The 13640-nt window shown below is 38.9% G+C and overlaps 1 protein-coding gene across 1 annotated transcript in view; it reads right to left on the bottom strand.

Moving 5' to 3' along the window:
• Nucleotides 1-13640, bottom strand: part of RAD50 (RAD50 double strand break repair protein) — a 76211-nt gene that overhangs the window by 50362 nt on the left and 12209 nt on the right. Inside the window, exons 3-5 of the mRNA XM_037129892.2 lie at nucleotides 10247-10398; nucleotides 4523-4708; nucleotides 3975-4179 (exon numbers count right to left, since the gene is read on the bottom strand). Coding sequence (XP_036985787.1) covers nucleotides 3975-4179; nucleotides 4523-4708; nucleotides 10247-10398 — 543 coding nt within the window. The remainder of the gene's footprint in view (nucleotides 1-3974; nucleotides 4180-4522; nucleotides 4709-10246; nucleotides 10399-13640) is intronic.

Raw genomic sequence — 13640 nt, 5'->3', positions numbered from 1 at the left:
TTATATAAGTTTTTGTAAAAATGTTTTATCTTTTGAGTATAAAATACTTCAGAGTAAAATTGGTGAGTCATATGGCAACTCTGTGTTTAACATTTTGAGGAACTTGCTAAGCTATTTTCCAAAGCAACTGTACCATTTTACATGCCCACTAGCGTGTATGAAGGTTCCAATTTCTCCATATCCTCAACAACACTTAGTACTTCTTTTTTTATTTATACTCATTCCAGTGGGTATTAAGTGGTATCTCACTGTAGTTTTGATTTGCATTTTCCTGATAATGTTATCAAGCATCTTCATATGTTCATTGGACACATACATATCTACTTCAAAGATCCATTCAGATTATTTCAAATTGTTATTCATATTTCATTAGGTTATATATGTTATTTTGAATATATTTTATTGATTATACTAGTATAGCATTCCCAGTTTTTTCCCCTTTGCTGACCTCTACCTCCCTTCTTTCCATCAACCCTCTACCCTTTCAGTTCATGTCCATGGATTGTGCAGATAAGTTCGAATACTTCTCCATTTCCTACACTGTTTTTAACACCTCCCACACCCCCTCTATTTTGTACCTAGCATTTATGCTTCTTAATCCCTGCACCTTTTACCTCATTCTCTTCCTTCCCCCTCCCAGCTAATGACCCTCCAAATGATCTCCGTATCTATGATTCTGTTCCTGTTCTGGTTATTTGCTTAGGTTTTGTTTTTCAGATTCATTTGTTGATAGTTGTGAGTTTCTTCCCTTTTTAATGTTCATAGGATTTATCTTCTTTTTCTTAAACAAGTTCCCCTAATATTTCATGTATTAATGGCTTGGTGATGATGAACTCCTTTAGCTTTGCCTTGTCCGAGAAGCACTTAATCTGTCTTTCCATTCTGAATGATAGCTTTGATAGAGTAATCTAGGTTCTAGTCCCTTACTTTTGTTCACTTTGAATACTTCTTGCCAGTCCCTTTTTGCCTGCAAAGTTTCTTTTCAGAAATCAGCTGACAGTCTTATGGGAACTCCTTTGTAGGTAACTCTCTGCTTTTCTCTTGCTGCTTTTAAGAGTCTCTCTTTATCTTTAACCTTTGGCATTTTAATTATGATGCCTCTTGGTGTGGTCCTCTTTGGGTCCAACCTGTTTGGGACTCTGTGTGCTTCCTGGACTTGTATGTCTATTTCCTTCACCAAATTAGAGAAGTTTTCTTTCATTACTTTTACAAATAAGTTTTCAATTTCTTGCTCTTCCTCGTCTCCTTCTGGCATCTCTATGATTCAGATGTTGGCAAATTTGGAGATGTCCCAGAGTCTTATACTGCCCTTGTTTTTTTTGAATTCTTGTTTCTTCATTCTGTTCTGATTGAATATTTACTTCTTCTTTCTGCTCCAAATTGTTGATCTGAATCTCAGCTTCCTTCCCTTCACTGTTAGTTCCCTGTAGATTTTTATTTATTTCACTTAGTGTGACCTTTATTTCTTATTTTATGTTGTTGCCATGCTCAGTGAATTCTCTGAGCATCTTGATCACCAGTGTTTGGAACTCTGCATCTGATAGCTTGGCTGTCTCCATTTCATTTAGTTTGTTTCTGGGGTTTTGTCCTGTTCTTTCACTTGGGCCATATTTCTTTGTCTCCTCAATTTGGCAGCCTCCCTGTATTGCTTCTGTGTATTAGGAAGAGCTGCTTTGGCTCCCTGTCTCAGTAGTGTGGCTTAGTGTAGAAAAGGCACCTATAAACTTTGTGGGGAGAGCCGTAGGTAATTGCCAGGGTGAAGCAACCTGCCTCACTGTTTTGTGGCTCTGTGAGGGGGGGCTCGTAGAGGGGACCATGCTACTGTCTGGCTCCTGGAGGTTTGCCTAGCACTAGCCCCATTTCCAGTCACTTTGCCCACTCCCTGTATGTGACTGGCATCCTTCCAGTTGTTGCCCTGGTGTTGAATCTCAGATTGGGTGGGTTTGTGTATGTTCTGAGTATGTGTGGGCCCTTTAAGCTGTCTCCTGAAAATCTGGCAGTTTCTTCCTCTACTCCAACCCCTTCTGGTTTATACAGCAAGAAGTCATGGGGATTTATCTTCCCAGTGCTGGAACCCTGGGCTGGGCCTGGGATCGCTCACTCCCTAGATATCCCCCAATTTTTATCTACCACACATGAGATGTGGGACTGCCAGTGCCCATTCTGCTGCTGCCAGTGCCTCCCCACCCGTCTCTGCGTCTCCTCCCCTCCTACCCATCTAGATGAATGTGGCCTCTTTAAATCCTTGGTTGTTAGACTTCCATACAATTGATTTTCTGACAGTTGGGTGTTACTTGCTTTGAGATTAAGCTGTAATTATTTTTGTGGTTGTGTAAGGAGACGAAGCATGTCTACTTATGCCTCCATCCTGACCTTGGAAGTTTGTTATTTTTATGTCCAGATACAGGACCCTTTTTAGATACATGACTTGCAAATATTTTCTCCTATTTTGTGGGTTGACTTTTTCCTTTCTTGATGGTATAGTTTGCAGAAGTTTTTTTATTTTATGAAGTACAATTTATCTATTTTTTTTCTCACATTGCAGTTACTATCTTTAATCTCCTAGAGAACCTATATACCAAACTATATCATTCATGTAGCTCTTCAATTTACTTCTTTGTAATCTATTTTTAAAAAGTTTCCTTATTTCTCCAAGTTCTTTAAAAGCAACGTCCAAGTCTTTGGCTTCCTTATCCCAGCACCTGGCCTAGTGCTATACACAAAACAAGAAATATTTACTCAAGAATACATTAATATCAATGGGCACTGGGATAGAAACAAAACCAGAGTTTCTAGTTTACTTACAATTCAAAGATCCATACCAGTATTAATGAGTGAGTTTTAAAAAACCAAATCAATAATTTTAAAATGACTTTCCAAAAAAAACCCCTACCATCTGAAACCTAGAAAATAGACATTTTCATGAATGCTCTTATACTTATTCAGATTAGGAATACCTTAAGGGGAAAGTAGTCATTGTACCTATAGCCCAAAGCACAGTATACCCTCGTACACAGGAAACACCCAAATGATTGTGAAATGAAAGACTGAAATTTGTGGTTTTTATAAACCAAAGATTTTGGAAAGATATACTCATTTGCAAATATAGTCATTCATTACTTAACAGGGGGATATGTTCTGAGAAATCCATTAAGTGATTTTATCATCGAGCAAATGTCACAGAGTACACCTACACAGACCGGCTACACACCAAGGCCATAGGATATAGCCTACTACTCCTATGCTACAAATGTACACTGCATGTTACTGTACTGAATACTGTAGGCAACTATAACACAATGATATTTGTGTATCTAAACATACAAAAGGTACAGTGCAGCTGACTCTTGAATAACACAGGTTTGAAACACATAGGCCCACTTATACCCACTTTCTGTGAATGTGTTCCTAACTCATTGCCGTTAGGACAGTAGGACAGCTAAAAAGTCACTAGTGAGTAGGAGTTTTTCAGCGCTATCATATGTTTATGGGGCCACTGTCATATATATGGTCCATTGTTAACAACAAAAAAACCCCAACAAACATCATTATGTGGTGCACGAGTGTATATCAATGTGTTATGATGCAGCAATTCTAATATATGCAATTTTAAGAACATTCTGCAAATTATAAAAATTACCTAGAAAGATTGGTCAGTTAAAGAAAAATCTCCTGAAGAACACTAACTCTACACAAGGTCATTAGACTGATAATTAGCAATTAGGAATCTACATTACTAACATAGTATGACAACACAAATTTATTTACTCTCAAATCTAAGATCTTTGGACAATTTTAAGACTAACCAACTAATATAGACCTAAGACATTAGATCATAACATTATATAATATCTGATAATTTTTTCAAGAAATATATATATATCATTCAAATTCATAAAATTATGACTGCTTTAGGGATGAGTGCACCATGGTAAAATGTGACTTCCTCTTTAGCATAAAAGGAATCAGATTACCTTCAATGGATCAAGTTCATTCTCATACGATCTGACAATTTCCTTTGAAGATGTTAACTGGGCTTCCTTACTAGTAATCTGATCACGAATCTCACAAGCTTCTTCCTTATTTTGCTTCAGATATTTTAGTTCTGTTTGACATTCTCTTACTTTCTGACCTTGTGTCTGGCGCACCTGTCGAAGTGTTTCCAAGGCTTTAATGTACCTTCAAAGATATTAAATAAAAAATAAATTTCTGGCTAAGTAAATAATAGTATATTCATGAAATAAAATATTATACAGTTATTAAAAGTTCTTAATAACTCGTAAAATGCTTATGACATAATGGTAAGTGAAAAAGTTATATATACACTGTCAACCATGTAGTAAATAAAGATGCACAGAAAAAAAAAAAAAAGAAAGGTAATATGTCCACTGGTTGCCACTGAGTAAAAGGTAATAATGACTTTCATGCTTTAAATTTTCATGTGTTTTAAAAAAGAAATATCCAAATTGCAACCATGGTTTAATAACTTAATGGGCTACAAAGTCTATTAAAGTTTACAAACCTTGTTGCTGAAAAAATTTCATCAAATTTTTGCTTCAAAGCCTTTCCTTCACTTAAAGGCCAATTAGAATCTTCTTGATGACAGAAAATAACATTATTTAGCACAGACTTGGAAACCCCAAGAGAACTTATCATCTCTCGGTCAAGTTCCGCACACTTAGAGCTGAGACTGACCCTTTCACCATGCCTATGAAAAAATGAAAATTAAGAAGTTATGTAAAATAGACTTCTGGTCAAGATGGAGGTGTAGGTAGACATGCTTCACTTCCTTGCACAACCACAACAAGAATCATAACTAACCTCAAAAAATAAAACACCCAGAAGTACCAGAAAATCAAATTGTGTGGAAGTCCAACAACCAAGGATTTAAAGAGGCCACATTCATCCATACAGGCAGGAGGGGCAGACAGGGCACTGAGGTGGAGAGGACACAGTACAGTGCAGAGATGGCTGCGGCGGCGGCAGCAGTATGGGTGTTCCCACATTCATGTGTGGTAGGTAAAAATCAGGAGGAACACCTTGGAAGCGAGCAAACCCAGCCCTAAACCAGACCGCAGAGCCCAGTGTTCCAGCATTGGGAAGAGAAGCCTCCTAACTTCTGGCTCTGAAAATCAGTGGGGGTTGAGACAATGGAATAAAATGCCCATTTCTCAGAAGAATCTGTTTATACTGTTTAAAGGGGCTGTGTGGTCTTAAAATGTATGCAAACCCACTCAATCTGAGATTCAACACCAGGGCAACAACTGGAAGGATGCCAGTCACATACAGGGAGTGGGCAAAGTGACTGGAAATGGGGCTAGTGCTAGGCAAACCTCCAGGAGCCAGACAGTAGCATGGTCCCCTCTACGAGCCCCCCCTCACAGAGCCACAAAACAGTGAGGCAGGTTGCTTCACCCTGGCAATTACCTACGGCTCTCCCCACAAAGTTTATAGGTGCCTTTTCTACACTAAGCCACACTACTGAGACAGGGAGCCAAAGCAGCTCTTCCTAATACACAGAAGCAATACAGGGAGGCTGCCAAATTGAGGAGACAAAGAAATATGGCCCAAGTGAAAGAACAGGACAAAACCCCAGAAACAAACTAAATGAAATGGAGACAGCCAAGCTATCAGATGCAGAGTTCCAAACACTGGTGATCAAGATGCTCAGAGAATTCACTGAGCATGGCAACAACATAAAATAAGAAATAAAGGTCACACTAAGTGAAATAAATAAAAATCTACAGGGAACTAACAGTGAAGGGAAGGAAGCTGAGATTCAGATCAACAATTTGGAGCAGAAAGAAGTAAATATTCAATCAGAACAGAATGAAGAAACAAGAATTCAAAAAAAACAAGGGCAGTATAAGACTCTGGGACATCTCCAAATTTGCCAACATCTGAATCATAGAGATGCCAGAAGGAGACGAGGGAAGAGCAAGAAATTGAAAACTTATTTGTAAAAGTAATGAAAGAAAACTTCTCTAATTTGGTGAAGGAAATAGACATACAAGTCCAGGAAGCACACAGAGTCCCAAACAGGTTGGACCCAAAGAGGACCACACCAAGAGGCATCATAATTAAAATGCCAAAGGTTAAAGATAAAGAGAGACTCTTAAAAGCAGCAAGAGAAAAGCAGAGAGTTACCTACAAAGGAGTTCCCATAAGACTGTCAGCTGATTTCTGAAAAGAAACTTTGCAGGCAAAAAGGGACTGGCAAGAAGTATTCAAAGTGAACAAAAGTAAGGGACTAGAACCTAGATTACTCTATCAAAGCTATCATTCAGAATGGAAAGACAGATTAAGTGCTTCTCGGACAAGGCAAAGCTAAAGGAGTTCATCATCACCAAGCCATTAATACATGAAATATTAGGGGAACTTGTTTAAGAAAAAGAAGATAAATCCTATGAACATTAAAAAGGGAAGAAACTCACAACTATCAACAAATGAATCTGAAAAACAAAACCTAAGCAAATAACCAGAACAGGAACAGAATCATAGATAGGAGATCATTTGGAGGGTCATTAGCTGGGAGGGGGAAGGAAGAGAATGAGGTAAAAGGTGCAGGGATTAAGAAGCATAAATGCTAGGTACAAAATAGAGGGGGTGTGGGAGGTGTTAAAAACAGTGTAGGAAATGGAGAAGTATTCGAACTTATCTGCACAATCCATGGACATGAACTAAGGGGGTGGTAGGATTGTTGGAGGGAAGGGACGTACTGGGTGGAGGAGGGCAAAGGGGAAAAAATTGGGACAACTGTACTAACATAATTAATAAAATACACTTTAAAAATAGAACTTACATAGAATAACCTCCAGTTGTACCTATTCTACTGCTTAGTCAATCATTCTTGCTGTACTTGCAAAAAGTCCCCTCATTCATCCTGTTACAGTAGTTTCCTCATACTAAAAAAGTATTCTGAAAGAATTCAGCAGTTCACAGATAAAAAAGAACATAAAACTGTGTAGTGCAGAAAAATGCAAGACTTTTTTTACATATTTGGATTTTTAAATATAACCATGTACCATATTTATAGATAATGCAGAGAAAAATAAACTATCTCCAATTCTTAGAACTTAAAAATAAGGAAAATTAGACACTTTAAAGAATAGAACAAAATATGATGATCCACAGCAGACAGGCAAAGAAAGTACCTTGATTGAGCACATCTGAAGACTGCGTAGTTTAAATGAGGGGTTGTTCAGTAACAGACACACTGTAAAAGTAGAGTAAAGGCAAACTCACCTAAATGACACCCATCTAAGCAAATCCAGGGAGGATTCTTAGTAGACCTCAAGTTCTAGAGTCACACTAACAAAATCCAATAGAGAAAGCTGCCCCACAGTCTTTTAAATCAGTTCCCCACATCATTATACCCAGAGCTGGGAGCTTTCCTATCCTTGGACTCTAAGAGATCTCTTAGTATCTCTCAGCAGAAGAATGAATCTACCGTTTTCTTTCCTATCCTCTGTCCAGTATCTGTTAAGGACTAGATTAGGTGGGCAGAGGCAGTGTCTGTCTTCACTGTTGTTTATGTATGTTTAAAATATAACACTGAATGAACTGAGAATATTTTGTAGGGGGATGGAATGGATATAGACCAGGAGGTTATAACATTAGACCGGGAAAAGATGGTAGCTTGGAGTGAAATGGTCATTATAGAGATGAAGAAAAACAGACTCAAAGAATATTTGGTTAAATTTATATGACTTGGTAAATGACTGTATATGAAGGGCAAGGAAGGTGTCAAAATGAACCCCTCTATGGATAGAGGAGTCATTTGCTGAGAGAAGAACCACAAGAGGACCAGGTTGTGGAAGTTTTTCCTAAGGGCAGTCGGGAAAGGACCAAGAACTTGGTATGGCTGAATCTGAGGTGTCTTTGAAACAAGTGGTAGATGCAGGGGCTGATTAATCAGTCAAAGGACATACATAAAGGACCCATGGACACAGACAATGGTGTAGGGACCGACTATGGAAGTGGACGGTGGCAAAGAGGGAAAAATAGAGACAACCGTAATAGCATAAACAATAAAATATTTTTAAAAAACAATATTGTTTCATTACACTATAAGTTTTAGATTTGCAGTATTATTATCCATTCCTTAATTCAATAAAGGAGAAAATTCTGAGGAAAAAAGAAACAATTAGTAGAAAATGAAAGAGGTGGTTGGGTACATGGGTCAGGAAACAGGTCTGGCCTGGAGACATAAATCTGTGAGTCACCAATGAATGCACAGTAATTTGAACAACAGAAATGAATGAGATCATCCAAGAAGAGAACGTAGAACACAGATGGGAGAGAATCCAGGACCCAGTCTGTGGAGCTCCAGCTTTCACTGGCTGAGTAGGATATGTCTATAAGAAAAGAGAGTGGGACACTATTGCAACATGTCATGAAAGTAAAAATATGTTCAAGTAAGAAGTGATTAACATCTACCATTTACTGAGCTACAATACACAGAACAATGGCTCTCCAAAGATGTCTGCGTTCCAATCCCTGGAATTTGTGAATGTGTTACTTACATGGCAAAGAGGAATTAGGACTACAGATGAAATTAAGATTGCCCATCATTTGACTTTAAAATAGATTATTCTGGATCTTCTGGGCCGGGCCAAGATAATGGGAAGGGTCCTTAAATTTGGGAGAGGGAGGCAGAGGAGGAAGTCAGAGTGACGTGATGTGAGAACTCTGCCCACTGCTGCTGGCTTTGAAGAGGGAGGAGAGGAGGAGTGCCATGAGCCAAAGAATGTGAATGACCTCTAAAAGGTGCAAAGAGTAAGGAAACTGATTGTTCCTCAGAGCCTCCAAAAAGGAACACAGGCCTGCCAACACCTTGATTTTAGGCCAGTGAGACCCAATTCAAACTTCTAAATTATGGAACTGTAAGATATTAAATTTGTGTTGTCTTAAGCCACTAAGTTTGTGGTTTGTTATAACACTCATAAAAAACTAATACAAGAGCTCTTACTACATATTAAGTATTTTATATGCATTAGCTCAATTCTTACGACATCTTTCTTGATATGTGCAATGATAAGGAACTTCTATTTTACAAATGAAGAAAACAGTGGCTTGCTCACTATGTGGTCTATTTTGTATAGCAATAGCACTATTAATACAGAGGTTAATTAATACAGAGGTTATTAGTGATCTTAGCTGGAGCTGTTTCAGTAGAAGAAGGGGCTAGAGAAGGAGTGAGGAGAAAGTAAAGAAATGGAAACAATGAGTGTCGACAATTCTTTTGAGAAGACTCGCTGGCTATAATGGGGAAGATGGAAATAGTTACTAAAGTGGAATGAAATCGAGGGTATGGGAGAGACCTGAGTGTGTTTAAAAGCCAATGGAAAAAACCCACTTGGGAAGCTAGTGGCTAGTATAGTGCTTTTGGCACACAATAGATGCTAAAACTATTGGTTAAATAAAGGGATTATTTAATTAGTTTAACAAACAAATAAAAGTAAGAGGTAAGGTTATAGTTAACTAATCTGCTCAACAAAGATAAAGCTTTGAATCTGGGATAGAGTAATTCTGAAATCCACACTCACTACTAGATGACACCTACTGTAACAGAATGTTAACAGTTGAAATGGACAAATTATTAGGACAAGTAGGACTCTTTCCTACTTGTCTACTTCTCATCCCATCCATCCCTACACATACTAACGTTGTCTTCATTCAATCTATATTTGAGCAATTATATACCTTCAATTCAGCAACTATTCATAAATTACTCAAAAGAATCTGCTATGGCTGGTGTGGCTCAGTGCACTGAGGGCCAGACTGCAAAGGGTCGCCAGTTCAATTCCCAGTCAGGGCATATACCTGGGTTGCAGGCCAGATCCCTAGTAGGGGGCACTCGAGAGGCAACCACACATTAATGTTTCTTATCCTCTCTGTCCCCATCCCTTCCCCTCTCTCAAAATAAATAAATAAAATCTTAAAAAAAAAAAAAAAAGAATGGAGCATTATCACTAAATCTTAAATGGGATCATTCTGTTTAACCAATAAATTGGAGTCAGATAAAAAGTTAAATGGTGACAGTGGGTGAGGCTGTGCATGTATGGGCTGGGAACATATAAACACTCTAATTTCGGCTCCATTTTGCTAAGAACCTAAAACTGCTCTACAAAACAAAGTGTTAAAAAATACACTCCCCTAAAATAAACTTAAAATGGTAGGGAAAAAATAAAGGAACTAAAAGACAGAAAATGAGCATATAATCAAATATAAAATGAATGCCTACTTTGTCCTGGTAATGACCCCCTCCAGGGTTTTAAACTCGGTCTTTCTGCCCTTCTGAGTGCACACCATGGACCGCTGCACAGCCACAAGCTCGCTGTTGACATCGCGGAACTGCAGGCGAATCTGGGCTCGAACATCTGTTTCTTGAGCAACCTTTCAAGGTAAAATAGAAAAAAAAGCTCCTTAATAAGTATCAGAATATTTCTGAAAAAATATATAAGCAATCTTACTGAAAAAATGAGAAAAAGAATTTAATTTTACTGCTTCATTGATTAAAATTATATATCTCCCTCCATTATTCAGTGTCACTAAGAAATCGGGTATGTGATTTTTTTTTAACTTTTTTTATTGATTATGCCATTACGTTTGTTTTATTTCCCCCCCTTCATTCCCCTCCACCCTGCACATCCCTCCCCCACCACTCTCCCCCTTTTAGTTCATGAACACGTGTCTCAAGTTCTTTAGATTCTATATTTCCCATACTATTCTTACCCTCCCCCCTATCTATTTTCTATCTACTGTCTATGCTACTTATTTTCTGTACCTTCTCCCCCCTTCTCCTTCTCTCACTCCCCTGTTGCTAACCCTTCACGTGATCTTCATTTCTCTGGTTCACTCCTGATCTAGCTGTCCTCTTAATTTGCTTTTGTTTTAGGTGTGGTTCTTAATAACTGTGAGTTTGCTGTCCTTTCACTGAACATGTCCTTTCATCTTTTTTATCTTCTTTTTCTTAGGTAAGTCCCTTTAACATTTCATATAGTAAGGGCTCGGTGATCATGAATTCCTTGAATTTGATCTTATCTGAGAGGCACTTTATCTGTCCTATTCTAAATGAAAACTTTTCTGGATAGAGCAATCTTGGTTGTAGGTCTTTGGTTTTCATGACTTGGAATACTTCTTTCCAGCCCTTCTTGCCTGTAAGGTCTCTTTTGAGAAATCTGCTGACAGTCTGAGGGGCACTCCTTTGTAGGTGATTGTCTCCTTATCTCTTGCTGCTTCTAGAACTCTCTCTTTCATTTTCATCTTGGCTAATATAATTATGATGTGCCTTGGTGTGTTCCTTCTTGGGTCCAACTTCTTTGGGACTCTCTGAGCTTCCTGGATTTCCTGGAAGTCTATTTCCTTTGCCAGATTGGGGAAATTCTCCTTTATTATTTGTTCAAATAAGTGTTCCACTCGTAGGTGTTCCTCTTCCCCTTCTGGTACCCCTATAATTCGGATGTTGGAGCATTTAAAGATGTCCTGAAGGTTCCTAAGCCTCTCCTCATTTTTTTGAATTCTTGTTTCTTCATCCTTTTCTGTTTGGTCATTTTTTCCTCTTTCTGGTCCACTCCTTTGATTTGAGTCCCAGTTTCCTTTCCATTACTATTGGTTTCCTGTGCATTTCCATTCATTTCAATTAGTTTAGCCCTCACATACTCCTCTAATTTGTGACTATAATCAACCAATTCTGTGAGAATCCTGATCACCAGTGTTTTGAACTGTGCATCTGAAAGTTTGGCTATTTCTTGGTTGCTTAGATTTATTGGCTCTGGGGCTCTGAGTTGTTCTTGAGCCATGTTTTGATCTGTTCGTGCCTGTTACCTGTGAGGAGAGGTGCCTTGGTGTTTACGGGGCAGGGCCACCCTGGTCGCAGGTTTGTGACGCTGCACGTGGGGGCGGGGTCAGAGAGGGAGCAATGGCGGTCCTCTCTGCTGGCCCAGTCTGCCTCACCTCTCGCCCACGCCTTCTTATCCAAGTGCAAATGTGTGAGTCTGCCAACCTGCGCCAGTCGCTGGGGCCTGCGAGATCTGTCTCAATGCTCGCCTCTTCACTGGTTTATCTGCACGCAAATGCGTGACCGACTGCAGACAGCCAGCAGCGCCTCTTCCCTGGGTGCCTCTTCTCTGGGTTCCACCCATAGCTAGCCCGCACCTGGGATCCGCGCCCCCAGCTGACTGAGCACCGCCCGGATCTTTTTAGCCCGACTGGCTCCACTGCTGGTTTCGTCCCTCTCACCAGTTTAGCTGAGTGGTCCATTGTTTCCGGACTCCATATTTGATTTTCTGTGTGGTTTGGTTGTGTTTATTGTAGTTAAAACTTTGTTGTTTTTAGATTTGGTTGTGCGAGGACGAAAAGTGTTCCCACCTATGCCTCCATCTTGGCGGAAGTCCCTGATTTTTCAAATATATAAATTTTAGTTGTTTAAGCACCAAAAGCATTTTAAAAAGTTTTTTAAACTGAAGGTTACAGAAAAATAGAAATACAGTATATATGACCCTCTAAAGCACTTGAGAATAAGTTGCTGATCTTGTGTCCCATCATAAATGTTTCCTATAAAACAAGCTCATTTACAATCATAAAAATCAGAAAATTGATATTGATATATTAATATTACTACCACAGGGTCCTCAGACCCCAGTCAGGTTTTTCCAATTTTCTCAATGTGTCTTTTACAACAAAAACGTCCAATTCAGAGTTACACGTTGTATTATGCACCGTTCAGAGTTACACATTCTTGTCATGTCTCCTTAGTTTCTTTCAATCTGGAACAGCTCATCAGATTTCCCTTGACTTTCATGTCTGACAATTTTGAAAATCAGAGAATGTCTTTTCATATTTGTCTAATGTTTCTCTATGACCATGATCAGATTATGCGCCTTTGGCAGGAACATTGTGAAAGTGGTGTGTTCCTTTCATTGCATTTTATCAGATGCAACATGATTTCAATTCATCTCCTTACTGGATGTTAACATCAATCTCTTGATAAAAGTGGTATCTGCCAGGATTCTCCACCACAAAGTTATAATTTCCTCTACTTTTCTATTAATAAATATTGGGGGAGAGATCCATTATGATCATGTAAATATCTCATACCTTATCAAGCTTTTCTCCACAAGTTTTAGCATCTTACATGATGATTACAACAGTTATCAAATAGTAATTTTATAGTTCCATTATTCCTTCTATATGTATTAGTTAAGATAATATGAACTTCCAGTCAAGCTGGTAGAGAAGCTAAATGCTGTGTCCACCTCCCCCCATGAACACATTAACATTACAACTAAGTTACAGAACCACCATCACTGAGAGCCACATGAAACCTCACTGAATAGAAGTCCTATGACTAAGGATATAAAGAAGCTGCATCAAGATTGGCAGGAGAGGCAGAGACTCAGAACAGGCAGGTCTCACACTCAAAGTGTGATAATTAAGAATCACGAGTGCCCTGGCTAGACTGGCTCAGTTGGTTGAAATGTCACCCACAGACCCAAAGGTCACAGGGTTCAATTCCCAGTCAGTGTACATACCCAGGTTGCGGGTTCCAAAGAGGGCAGCTGATCAATGTTTCTCTCTCTCTCTTTTTCTCTCTCCCCCCCTCCCAGCCTTCCTCATCTCTCTCTAGAAGCAATAAA

Source organism: Artibeus jamaicensis, unplaced genomic scaffold (assembly GCF_021234435.1).
Source record: "Artibeus jamaicensis isolate MK-2021 breed Jamaican fruit bat unplaced genomic scaffold, CSHL_Jam_final contig_786, whole genome shotgun sequence".
Classification (NCBI taxonomy): domain Eukaryota; kingdom Metazoa; phylum Chordata; class Mammalia; order Chiroptera; family Phyllostomidae; genus Artibeus; species Artibeus jamaicensis.
Note: the sequence above shows the minus strand (reverse complement) of the source record. Positions and strands in the feature narration are given on the sequence as shown.